Source organism: Zonotrichia albicollis, chromosome 22 (assembly GCF_047830755.1).
Source record: "Zonotrichia albicollis isolate bZonAlb1 chromosome 22, bZonAlb1.hap1, whole genome shotgun sequence".
NCBI lineage: Eukaryota > Metazoa > Chordata > Aves > Passeriformes > Passerellidae > Zonotrichia > Zonotrichia albicollis.
This window is the reverse complement of record NC_133840.1, coordinates 2,744,395-2,757,639: the sequence shown is the minus strand read 5'-3', so window position 1 is coordinate 2,757,639 and position 13,245 is coordinate 2,744,395. Positions and strand designations below refer to the sequence as shown.

General features: G+C 44.6%; 1 protein-coding gene across 2 annotated transcripts in view; it reads left to right on the top strand.

The window, feature by feature from the left end:
* Nucleotides 1-13,245, top strand: part of CLTC (clathrin heavy chain) — a 29,452-nt gene that overhangs the window by 4,277 nt on the left and 11,930 nt on the right. For both annotated transcript variants that reach the window (XM_074557240.1, XM_074557241.1), the window contains exons 2-14: nucleotides 3,074-3,281; nucleotides 5,358-5,626; nucleotides 5,932-6,093; nucleotides 6,861-6,974; nucleotides 7,341-7,514; nucleotides 8,103-8,300; nucleotides 8,941-9,141; nucleotides 9,677-9,829; nucleotides 10,136-10,258; nucleotides 10,443-10,580; nucleotides 10,669-10,833; nucleotides 10,920-11,100; nucleotides 11,431-11,594. In XM_074557240.1, the coding sequence (XP_074413341.1) occupies nucleotides 3,074-3,281; nucleotides 5,358-5,626; nucleotides 5,932-6,093; nucleotides 6,861-6,974; nucleotides 7,341-7,514; nucleotides 8,103-8,300; nucleotides 8,941-9,141; nucleotides 9,677-9,829; nucleotides 10,136-10,258; nucleotides 10,443-10,580; nucleotides 10,669-10,833; nucleotides 10,920-11,100; nucleotides 11,431-11,594 (2,250 nt within the window). The remainder of the gene's footprint in view (nucleotides 1-3,073; nucleotides 3,282-5,357; nucleotides 5,627-5,931; nucleotides 6,094-6,860; nucleotides 6,975-7,340; nucleotides 7,515-8,102; nucleotides 8,301-8,940; nucleotides 9,142-9,676; nucleotides 9,830-10,135; nucleotides 10,259-10,442; nucleotides 10,581-10,668; nucleotides 10,834-10,919; nucleotides 11,101-11,430; nucleotides 11,595-13,245) is intronic.

Genomic DNA, 13,245 nt, shown 5'->3' with positions numbered 1-13,245 from the left:
CTGAGCAGCTGCTCGTGGCCACAGAGCAGTGGTTGCATCCTGTTGGGTGTGAGAGCTGAGGTGAAATGTGTGCTCAGCACTTCCGTGCCCTTCCTCACAGGCAAGGAGAAATGATCTGACAGCTAAGCAGACTGCCACAAGAAAGGGAACATTACAGGAAGGGGTCAGCAAAGAGACTCCTGTCAGCACTTTTACCATTCAGTTTGATGTCCCGTACATGTGACAACTTCTCTGGCTAAGTTACCAAGAATGCACTTGAATTATCTTGCAGTGAAAAAAACAATTCTGGTAATCAGCCATTGCCTTACAACGTTACAATGACTCACATCTCAGGGCTGCTCAGATAAATGCCATCACAGAATTCCAGGGGTCAGCAGAACCTGCAAGTGACTGAAGTATCTGATCCTGGGTGAGACGAGTCCTTTGGGGCAACATCCCTGCTGAGCACAGGAGTTGCTGCTGTCCCTGACAATCTGTTTCATGGTTCCACTCTACTGGAGCAGCTCTTTCACAGAACACTTTATTCCCAGCAGGAGTCTGGTGTAACTGATCTTCCCAACAAATGGTGGTGTGAAATAACTCCCAACTGTAAATCAGTTGCCCAAGGACTGTTAGCAAGTTCTGCTTTCATATCTGCTTAAAAGCCAAGGAAGTGGGTTTTGTAGTAAAATATAGCAATGTCTGAAATTCCCTTTTTTTTTTTTATGAATCAGTGAGATGTAGTGGACCTCGTGCAGCATTAAATACTTGGGGGTCTTTCCCTTTGTAACAGAGAATCTGCCATAAACCCCTGTACTCCTTAATTATAGTTCAGCCCCTGAGTTTGTACATGGAATAGTATTGAAATTTTCAGAATAAAAGCCTTCAAAGAAATATTTGCTGTCATGTTTCCAAACAGTAATCTTCATCTCTGTTTGCTTTGCTTAGCTTTATAAACATGCCTGCCTCACTCACCTGAACTTCAGCCTGTTTGGGCAGGACAACAAGCAATATTCCAGGGAATGATCTGTGCTCAGGAGTTCTGTGCAGCCCAGAAATTCAGCTGGGCAAGGAAGTGCCACTCCTGGCTGGTGACACTCTTGTGTAACCAAACACAGAAATTGTCTCTGTCAGAGTCAATCTCCTGAGCCTTGAAGCAGACGTGGTTCGTGCACTTGGTTTGTTGAGATGAAAGATGAAATGTTGGCAGGAGGAGTTTGTGCACTTAGAGACCTTGCAGATGGTTGCATCTCCATCAGAAAACTTCTTCAGAGCTCCTGTGCCAATCTTGTACATCTTTGCAAAGAAACACCTCACCTTTGATAACAGAAATTGTAAAAGTCTGCCATGTCCCACCTGGGGCAGTGGCTCAGAGCTGCACTAGCAGATGGCAGTTTGCTGTGGATTAAGGTAAATCTGCCTTGCAGTATCCAAGCACCTTTGCTGTGATGGTTTTGTCTGGACCTCCCTAAGAGGTCCTGCCATCTGCTTGGACTTGCTGCTCTGCTTTGTTCTGTTTTCACCCTGTGAGTTATTGCCTGCTTGGCTCTCTGCAGCCGCCCCCCTCTACCAAATTAACGAGGAAATTGAGTGCTTGATAAATGATTTGGCACTTGCTAAGCCTGCAGCCCCAGCAAAAGGAAATGCCATGTCCCAGTAAGTCACTCCATCTCCAGCAGATCAAACTCCCACATCTCCAGCCCTTCCCTCCCTGCAGGGGTGTGATTGGGGTGTGTATAACCCTGCCTAGCTCAGGTACAACTGCCAGGTCTGGAGGATACTGCTCAAAGTGTGAAAGGGACTTCTGAGCTTGAATCTGAAATCTTCTAGGTGGCTGAAAAACGTGTGGTCAGGTTCTGGGATGCTGGACCTCAAGCACTTGATTAAATCTGAGTCAAAAAGTTGTGACCTGTCAAGGAGTTTGAGGTTGTTTTTTATTTTTTTAATAGCTGTCAAATGCTGTCACCTGGCTTTATTGTCAAAATATTCTCTGCATAATCTACATCATCCATCCAAGTGATTTGTGTGAGGCTCGCTCTGTTAACTTGCTGTGCCATGGCTCAGATGTTACTTGTTCCTCACATGTGCTGTTGCAGAGCCTGGGCAAAGGGGAAGTGGAGTCAAACCCCCTTTATCAGGAGCTGCAGACAGGCAGGAGCAGAGCAGCTGGGGCATGGCCTCCTGGAGCTGGCTCAGAGCACAGCTGATAAGAGCTGAGAGCTCCAAACCAGCACAATCAGCCTGAAATGCCTTTGAAGGTCTCGCCCTTCTTGGGGCATCTTGGGCTTGAAGGTCTTTCAGAAAGAAAAATACCAGAATATTAGAGCTGATAGTTCTTCTCATAGAAGAAAACTGGGGTTCTCAAGGTGGACAAGCTGGATATCTGTGTGATGTGACCATGGCTGCATTTTTGCTGTTAAAAATGCAATGAACTTTGTTTCCCTACTGATTATCCTCCTCATACAGGGGCTTTGCAAAGTGCTGTTAGCTGAAATGTTTTGTTGCAAGCTGTACAAGAAATGTGGGCATTGAAAGGCTTCGGGGAGCAGGCTGTGGCTCAGGGAAGGAAGTGGTTTATTGATAACTCCCGTGTCAAACAGGGCCATTGGTGATTTCAGTAGGGCCCAGCTGTGCCTCCTGCTGCGAGACAGGCCTGGGCTAATTGCTAGACAGGCAGCTTTTTTTAGCTGCACAGGGATAGAGATAAAGCTCAGACACCTCACGTGTGGTGTTAAGCTGGAAATAGTGATAGCTGCCAAAGGCAGTGGGTGAGCTCAGGGAGGAGGGCTGGGGCTGCAGGTCCAGTATGGCGAGTTCAGAGTGCTTTAAGCCATGTGAGGGGGCTCAAAGATTGAGTTCTTAATGGTTAAGTTGTAAATGGACCTTGAAAACAAGATACAAGTGCTTGAATGCTTCTCCAGGAAGCCTGCTGGGTTTAGTTGAAATTGTGCAACATTTTGTGTTGTGCAGGTTTGGGGTAGCATTGCTGTTTTGTCACCAAATAAAGCAAAGTCTGATATTTCCTGTGACATTCACAAAAGCTGCTTGTGGCTATACCAAGGTAATAATGTTAAACCTTTTTCTTCTCTTCCAGCTCCAAAGTCTGGGCATCAACCCAGCAAACATTGGGTTCAGCACTCTGACCATGGAGTCTGACAAATTCATCTGCATCAGAGAGAAAGTAGGAGAGCAGGCTCAAGTGGTGATCATTGACATGAACGACCCCAGCAACCCCATCAGGAGACCAATTTCAGCTGACAGTGCTATCATGAACCCTGCCAGTAAAGTCATTGCACTGAAAGGTATGAGTTCTGCTGAAGGGCTGCTGGAGTGGATGGAGAGCTTGCTGTAGAGCTAGTTTATGAGGGACTGAGCTCTCCCAGGTAATTTATGTGGGAGGATCCTGCAGCAATTTTCCACAGCTTAATGGGAGCTGAAGTTGAATGCATTTTCAGCTCTTGTGGAGGCAGCTGGGCAGGGAGCTTCAGCTGAGGCTTCCTGCTATTTTGCTGATCATTAGGATGAGTTTTTTCCTTCAGTCCAAATGCTGCAGCTTCTGAGCCAGGGAGAGCTGGAAGCCAAGTGTGGCCTTTAAGGAATCGTGTTAGAGGGAAGTGAGACCTGATCTAAGAGTATAACTCTTAGATCAACTAAACCTTTCCTTAGAGACAGGAAAACTAAGGCTGGGAAGGGGGGACAGATATTCCTGAAGGCCTTGGTTTGGCCTTGCTGAAAGAGGCCAGTGCATTTTTATTGTATCAGGCAGTGATAAGAGGAGTAAAACTATGCAGGGAAGACTTGTGTGGTGAAGGAAGTACAAGGTCAGCCAGCTTGGTATCTCTGATGTTCCAGAGAACAAGCATTCCTCTGGAGTCTCCAGAAATGTCCATCTCTTCCCCTCAGAGGCCCAAAAAGCTTACAGTGCAGTCACTCTAGAAATGCATGTATTGCTAATGGAAAGATTTGTATGTATCCAATGTTACCTAACTTTGCCTTTAATACTGTGCTACTGTTTTGTCACAACTTTAATGCTTTCTTGTGTGTGCAGATGGTGAGTTACCTCAATTGACTGTACCTAGTACCTGTTGTGTCTTATGACAAGAAAAAGCAGAATAAAATGGCTCAGATTTATGGTGCACATGGCTGAACAGTGGTGTTTAAGCAACTGAAGGCCTAAAAGTCAGAGGTTTCTGTGCCCTCCCAAAAAAGGGAAACCCTAAGATTCCCAAAATTATTCCACTCAAGAATCCAAAGTGTACTCGAATCACTGGCATCTTGATACTGAGCTTTTTATGAACAGGACTGACCCCTTTGACTCAAGTCTAGATTTTGCCTTGTAATACACCTTGCCTAGCATGTAGGAATGTGTTACCTGAATGTCCTCTCCCTTAACCCTAAAGCTCCAGCTGCACTAGATGTGGAAACAAACTGCTGCCTGTAGCCTGAGTAACTCTGTAGTAGAGAGATTTCTCCAAATTCTGGAGAAACTCCTCACTCAGCATCTTGCATCAATTGCTGAGCTAATGGCTTTGAGCTAAATCAGTCCTTGGTGAGTGCAGGCACTTGCCTCTGTGGCACTGTGACTTCCTCAAGCTGGCCTGCAGTTACTAACTGTAGCAGATTTTCTGGCCTGCATCCAGTTTTATGGGATCTTTTCTATTCCTCCTGGGCTGCACTTATGTGTGCTTAAATAATTCTCTCCTAGAAGTAATAGAACTGTCAGAACTTTTCTTATCTTCTCAACAGGAAGAAATCATTTCTTAGGCCCCTGTGTTATACAGACTGGTAGATTTGACTGCAGGTGGCTGTTCAGGATGTTTGTATGCACCATTCTATGTGATTTGGAGAATTTTCCTCTTGCCTTCTAGAGCTTGTGTTGGTCCCTAGCTTCCTTGCCCTGCACAGTTCCTGTCAGTCTGGTTTGCAGTCAGTAGCTGTGTATCCCATTAGTGCAACCCCAAGGTTTTGGTTAATTAGCCTGAATTACAAAAGCCCTCTGCCAACCTGACTGTTCCATGTTGTGCCCTTTTAATACTTAAAACAGATGTGGACATAGCTTTAAATGCCACTGACAGTGTCCCTCAGAGCTCCAAGGAGCCTCAGCATGACTGTGACCTGGTGTTGGTGTATGTGAAGTATCCTCCAACCCATTTGTGTGGCTGAAGCTTTTGTCTCCTACCAACCCATTCTCCACATCTGTTTGATCGCTCAGTAGTGGCAAATCAGTAAAATCAGCCCCAGGAGTGTGGTCTGCTTCCAAGTGGAGGCTGATCCCTGAAGGTGTGCCAGTGTAGAGCAGCTTTTTCTTGAAGGAATTCCCCAGGGTTTGATGTCCTAGTGCAGCTCTGTCCCGTGCCTAACACCACTGTGTCTTCTAGCTGGGAAAACGCTGCAAATCTTTAACATTGAGATGAAGAGCAAGATGAAGGCTCACACCATGACAGATGATGTCACCTTCTGGAAGTGGATCTCCCTGAACACCGTTGCCCTCGTGACGGATAACGCCGTGTACCACTGGAGCATGGAGGGCGAGTCGCAGCCCGTCAAGATGTTTGATCGCCACTCCAGCCTCGCTGGCTGCCAGATCATCAACTACAGAACTGATGCCAAGCAGAAATGGCTCCTGCTGACTGGAATATCTGCTCAGGTACTTTACCTCCAGGAAGGTGGGGAAACCCCAGAGCTTGTCTTGTTGTCTCCTTCTACAGGAGCAGGACTGATCTGTTTGTTTTATTAAACCTAAACGCTTGTCTCAATCTTCAAACTTAAGTGTAACTGAAAATCTCACATTACTATAATTAAATTTGTAATGATATGAACACTAGTCTGAAGTGAGAGTCTGAAGTGATGCTGTTGTAAGAGGAAGCTTTAAATGGCAGCATATTGACCAATATTCAATGAAATTACTGTCACAGTGCCTGTTTTTCCTGACACTTGTTCTTTTTGGTGTAGCAAAACCGTGTGGTGGGGGCAATGCAGCTGTACTCTGTGGACAGAAAAGTGTCCCAGCCCATCGAGGGACATGCAGCCAGCTTTGCACAGTTCAAGATGGAAGGGAATGCTGAAGAGTCCACTCTCTTCTGTTTTGCAGTAAGAGGGCAAGCTGGGGGTAAGGTAAGGCTTGGTTCTAAACGTATTGTAATCTTTAGTGACTCACCCTGGTTCTCTGCTTCCAGGAGAACAAGTGGTTTAATGCAAAAAGTTGCATTTAAGGAAGAAAGTGAAGGACTGTGTCAGTCTGGATATGACATGTGGTGCATGCAGAGCTTGGACTACCTGGTGTAGCAAGAATCTGTGAGTGGAGAAGTGAGTGGAGAAGTGGCATGTCATGACCAGCCCACTTAGCTGCTTGAAACATGTGACTCTCAGCCTCACAGGCTAAGCTTGAGGGAAAAGCTGTGGTAATCTTTCTTTGATGCTGATCCCTGGTATCAGACTCAAATAATTTCCAAATTATTGGATGGAAATAAAAAAAAAAAAGTAAAGCAATAGTGTTGAAGGGCTAAATAATGATCTCATGAATGCTGGAATTATGTGAGTTAGAGTAAAACCAGAGCTAGATTCAGAGAAACATATTCAGAACTGTCTCTGCAGAATGTGAACCAGGTTAAAATAATGCATCTGAAGAAATCTAACTGACTCCTGAGACTTCCAAGTAATTAGAGGTAACTAAAGATTATATTTAACTGTTTCTGTCTCCTCTGGTACATCAACACCAGGTTTCACCTTTAGCCAGTGAAAATATTTAGGAAGATTAACTTAGTTTGTCTTTGCATAAACTTGGGATTAAAGGCTGAGCAGCAAGAGAACTGCTGTAATTTCATTGTTGAATCTATTGTTAAATAAATTAGACGCAAGAATTAATCTTATCTCTTGCACAGCTGCATATCATTGAGGTTGGCACACCACCCACTGGGAATCAGCCCTTTCCAAAGAAAGCTGTGGATGTCTTCTTCCCTCCTGAAGCACAGAGTGACTTTCCTGTTGCTATGCAGGTATGACAGCTGCAAAAGGTCTGCAGCTTCTCTGGGAGGATGTGAGAGGAGCAGGGAGGGCACTGGGAGCCAGCTGCTTAATGTGGGCCTAAACTGGTGTGACTGGTGTGGCTGCTGCTCCTGCTTCAGTAGTGGGAAAGTAAAGGTGGAGACAAGCAGCATTCAAGAGCAGCATGTTCTTATTTATAGAAGAAATATCCATATGTTTTAACTGCTTTTCAAGCTCTTCAAACGTCATTCTGCTGGGATAGTACTCAAGTAAAAATAAAACAGCACTTCTGGCTGTCCTGAAATGGCCCAGCTGTTCCAAAAGCACCAACTCATTTATCCAGTGCCAAATTTGAGTAATCTATTTCTGTTTTGCAGATCAGTGACAAGCACGACGTGGTGTTCCTCATAACAAAGTATGGCTACATCCACTTGTATGACCTGGAAACTGGCACCTGCATCTACATGAACAGGATCAGTGGAGAGACCATTTTTGTTACTGCACAGCACGAAGCAACAGCTGGAATTATTGGGGTCAACAGAAAGGGACAGGTAAGGGAGCTTGGCCTGGAAGCCACTTCTTATGATAAACTGCAGGGTTCATGTCTGTGTCTAAAGGTTTCCAGAAATGTTAACTTTGAGCTCTGTTCAGAGCATGTGAGGTCTGACAGTGTTGTGTGCCCCAAAATAAATTTGCTGTTTTATCTCCATACTTAACTACTTTATGAACAAGTTACTAACATTGTACAGCCATGCCTTTAGCCCACATTGATTTTGGGTGGATTGTTTGTTGAGCGTGGGGAATATAGAGCAGGTTTGTTCCTGGTATCCTCTAGGATTGATTACTTAGGACATTGAGTTTTAGAAAGATCCCTGTATCCCTGAAAGATCCATTATATTTCTGTATTTCTGCCTCTGCAGATACCTCAATTAAGCTGTTAATTGCCTGCTTTGATGCAGACAATGGATGACACTGGTTCTTTCTGACCAGAGGCCTCTTTAATAAAATGACAATTATGAGTTATCAAGGGATGGAAAACTTCCCATGAATACCCCAGCTTTCCCCTCAGAGTTAGCTTAGCCTTTGGCTCACTTTTGATACTTGGGCTAACTGGAGGTTTCCCCTGGTGGTTTCTCCAGGTGCTGTCAGTGTGTGTGGAAGAGGAGAACATCATTCCCTACATCACAAACGTGCTGCAGAACCCTGACCTGGCGTTACGGATGGCTGTCCGCAACAACCTGGCGGGGGCCGAGGAGCTCTTTGCCAGGAAATTCAATGCACTCTTTGCACAAGGGAACTACTCAGAGGCAGCAAAGGTGGCAGCTAATGCCCCAAAGGTAAAGTGTTCACAACAGCTCTGAACTCTACTGGCTTCAGCTTCTTGCTTCAGGAAAGCTCAGTGAATTTTTCTAGTGGCAAGGACACAATCTTGTTACTGCTCTTGTCCCAAGGTAGGACTTTGGTGCTTCTCAGGTATTTTGGGTGCTGACTGCAAGATGGATCATCTTAGAGTTTGCAAAGCCCACAGAGGAGGGAAGGAATAAATGATGAAGTAATGACTATGATTCATAACATTTCTGGTACTCACCTTTACTTCTCTAGTGATGCACAAAAGTGTCAGTGAAAAGACAGCCTCTAGCTGAGGCTGCACCTGGAAACAGGATAAAAGACCCAGGCTAAGACTGAATTCAGATGAGAGGAACTTCCTTGCAAGGCCAAGCGTGTCCTAATTCTGAACTTAAATCTGCATTGCTACTGAAATAAATGTAATGGGTTATTATAGCACATTTTCTGTCAAAGCATCTCAGTGTCTGAGCTGGTGTTCAGCCATATTGCTCCTGACATTCTGGGCTGGCAAAACATAGAAATGCTTGTGACAGCTACAGTGACATTACCTCCAGCTTCCTGGAGAAGCTCTTGCCAAGCCACAACAGCAGAAAATTGAAGTGAATATCTCTCTCTCTCTGTCTCTGGCAGGGAATCCTGCGTACTCCAGACACCATACGCCGGTTCCAGAGTGTTCCAGCTCAGCCAGGGCAGACTTCCCCTCTCCTGCAGTATTTTGGCATTCTGCTGGACCAAGGGCAGCTGAACAAGTATGAGTCACTGGAGCTCTGCAGACCAGTGCTCCAGCAGGGCCGCAAGCAGCTCCTGGAAAAGTGGTTAAAAGAAGATAAGGTGAGTTTGGGGCTGATGCCTTCAGAGCTGTGGGGGGAAGGAGCAGCACTGCCTGACAGCCTTCCCAGGAAAATTCAGCTGGGAGCTCAGCAGTGACAGCAAAGAGCTGAGCAATAGGTGCTCACTCTACCTGTCACTATGACTCAAACTACTGCAAGAGAATTGATCAAATTCTCATCATTCTGCATTTAAAATCACAGCAGGCTGTGCAGAGCATGGAAAGCTCTGAGCTGCTGCTGGGCTTTGCCAAACCAGTCCGTTGGAAACTGACTGCAAGTGCTGTGAGCTGTGGTTACAGCTGTGTAATTAATTGGAGAGACATGCTGGTACAATGTGTCACCCAGTTCTGGCTCTGAAAATTCACTGAACTGCTGTAGAGCATGAGGAGCTGAGCCCACTAGAGCCCTGCTGGGAGAGTCAGCTCAGGCTGTCAAGATGGGCCTTAATGAAGAATTGAGAAATGAGGAAGAGGGTGGTAGAGCATCTCAGCATGGCACTGTCAGGGTGGGCTGACTGCATTTCTGTTTGTGAGCAGCTGGAGTGCTCGGAGGAGCTGGGAGACCTTGTGAAATCTGTGGATCCCACGCTAGCACTTAGTGTCTATCTGAGAGCCAACGTTCCAAACAAGGTCATCCAGTGTTTTGCTGAAACAGGACAAGTCCAGAAGATTGTTTTGTATGCTAAGAAGGTGAGAGAAAATTTAATTGCTCTATCTATCTTGTATTTAATAATAACTAGTGCATGTTCCAAAGTAGCTGTAAGTAACTGTGGAGAATCTAAGAGCCTGTATAGTATTTACTTTTGCTCAGTTTTTTGTGAATAGTTCCTGTTAGACTTCGTACATGAGTCTTTCCCTACCTCCCCATGTTGCCTTTTCCAAAAGAGGAAATCCTGGCTGGGTTGTGTAATCTCCTGACAGTAGCTTTGACTGAGCTCTGTATTTACCAAGGTGTGTGGTGCTGTTGCTGAGTTCTCACTTTCATCATCTTCTCAGGTTGGATATACTCCAGACTGGATCTTTTTGCTGAGGAATGTAATGAGAATCAGCCCTGATCAAGGACAGCAGTTTGCACAAATGCTCGTTCAAGATGAAGAGCCTCTTGCAGATATAACTCAGGTAAATAACTTTATTGCTGTGAAATGTTGACTTCAAAGCATTAAACTGATAAGAGGAGCCGTGCTCAAACCATCAGAGCAATGAGTTTGGATTTAGCTTTGGAAGCTGCATTGATGCTTAAATATACTTCCAGTTCCTAATCAAAAACCTAAATTTCTTTCCTTTTTTTTTTTTTGTTTTGCAGATTGTGGATGTCTTTATGGAATATAATTTAATCCAGCAATGTACAGCCTTTCTGCTGGATGCACTGAAGAATAATCGTCCCTCAGAAGGTCCCCTGCAAACACGTTTACTTGAGATGAACCTCATGCACGCCCCTCAGGTACTGCTCAGGCTCCCTGCAGCTGGACATGGCAAACGCTGCTGGGAGTGCTCAGGAGCTGAGTGAAAATGTTCCCTGTTCCTTCCAGGTTGCAGATGCCATCCTGGGAAACCAAATGTTTACTCACTATGACCGGGCTCACATAGCTCAGCTGTGTGAGAAGGCTGGTTTGCTGCAGAGAGCACTCGAGCACTTCACAGACCTCTACGACATCAAGCGTGCGGTGGTTCACACTCACCTCCTCAACCCTGAGGTAAGGCATCAAACCCTGCACCTGCAAATCCTGCCTCTCATAGCTGCTCTATACTCAGGTCTAAAATGCCTTTTGTGTCTTTGCAGTGGTTAGTGAATTATTTTGGGTCCTTGTCAGTAGAAGACTCCCTGGAGTGTCTGCGTGCGATGCTGTCCGCTAACATCCGTCAGAACCTGCAGATCTGTGTCCAGGTGGCTTCCAAATACCACGAGCAGCTGTCAACACAGTCACTCATTGAGCTCTTTGAGTCCTTCAAGAGCTTTGAAGGTGAGTCTGTACTTGTGCAAGAGGAGCTGGTGCTCACCTCGTTACAGATGTGTCTGTCTGCTGAAATCTAGAATGCCATAATGAGCTTAAGTAGTTAGGCCTCAAACTGTGTTGAAACAGATCTAAACCTTTCTCTGTTTAGGGTGGATACCACTATTCAGTTGCATAATTTGTTTTTCTGAAATCCAGGAAAATGTTTGGAGCTGTAGAAAAACCTTAAATGCTGGCCTTTTGCCTTTGTCCAAAATGGGTGCCTTAAATTTCTGTAGCCTTTGGGATTTGTACTTTTAAATGAGACCAGCACATAATATATTGATTGTTTCTCTCCAGGTTTGTTTTATTTCCTGGGCTCCATTGTAAACTTCAGCCAGGATCCAGATGTGCACTTCAAGTACATTCAAGCTGCATGCAAGACAGGACAAATTAAAGAAGTGGAAAGAATCTGCAGAGAAAGCAACTGCTATGATCCAGAACGTGTTAAAAACTTCCTCAAGGTAATGTTTGGGTAACACTGGACTGTCTGGGGCTGTTGGGGGTTCTGATAAAACATGGTGTGTCACTAGTGAAATGAGGCAGCTCTGTGAAAATAGATGAGTTTTAACCTTTGCACTTAAGGATCCAAGTGTCCTCAAACCTGAGGTATCTGCCATGTTGACAGTACCTCCTAATGGAGTCTGAGCCTGGAATATTGTCTAAAAAATAAGAATGTCAGGTCACTTCCTCACTGTTCTTGCTAAGGTTAATCTGGCTTGAACTCTTAACCTGTAGTAAATGTACCAGCTTACCTAGAACTTGTTAAAAATGTCTGCTATCAAATAGGAAACAGTTTGCTTAACTTGAGAACACCCATAGTGCCAAATGAGTTGATAACTTAATGCTTATTTATATTGTAATCAACTCCAACTGAGCAACTACAGAAACAACAGATGAAAAGAGTCAGTTCATTCCAGAAATGCTTTCAGGTTCAGGGCTGATCTCTCTTATTCCTACACATGAAATTTCAGCCAGGTGAGCCGTGGTTTAGCTCTGCTGGGAGATGCCAGCCAGTGGGAAATATCCTGACTGATGCAGAGCATTGCTGGAGAGTAGGGAAAGGTGCTGTGCTCCAAGTTCAGATTCTGTAGTCTTAGCACTGAGCTTATTGACAGACACAACACTGAGAAATACCTGAGGAACCATGTGGGAGGGGAAAACTTTATCTGGGAACATTTCCTGCCTTCATGTTTGTTGGTTACATAGCATAGTCTTAGATTTTGCTGATCATATCTGAAGATGGCAAAACTCTTCCCAAGAGAATTCTCTAAAACTAACCTGGTGTCACCGAGGTGTAAGGTATGTCATTTGATCAAGCCACCTAAGATATGTTATCAAGCTGTCAAATTCCTGATGAAAGTTATTGTTTTTTGTGCTGTTCCATGTCTGGAATGTGCAGGACATGTACCAGGTAAATCTCCCAGTACAGGCCTCCCTGTGTAAAGTCCTTAAGTGTAATTTATATGTAGGATTATATTCTGGGATGTGCATGTTGGAATAAGTGATCTGAAAAATGCATCCGGAATACTGTCTGCCACATAGACTAAGCTTCTGTACTGTAACCATTGTAACCTTATGCTGAAAGTTGGAATGCTTTTAGATAATTAATCTGGTAAGCAGTTTAAGTAGTACTGCTATAGAGCTGAATTTTCACTGTTCTCTAAATCCATAGTTAGGAGGTATCACATGACACATGGCACTCAAAGTTAATTCTGTATCTAAGTTTTACATTATCAACCACAACTTAATCTAGTCTTGGTTAAATTTCTTTTGAAATCCCAGAGTGCTAATCCTGCACACCAAACACCAGTGGCAAACTAAAAATATTCTCTATAGCCTAGGCTTGTAATAGTTGCATTGTGTTGTAAAACTCTGTAGAGTCTGCCATGCAAAGGAGCAGGGTTAAACTCCAAAAAGCTTCTTGCTCCTCACTCCCTGCAGTGGGTGTGAGTGCTCTCACTTTACATCTTGCAAACAACTAGCTGAACAACAAGCTGTCATTATTTGGTTGACTGTTGAGATTGGCTTTCCAAATTCAGCTGCTTTGACAGTTTAAGTGACTGTATTATTTGTCTGCTTAAGTCCAAGAGCAAAACCAAATTACTAAAGCTG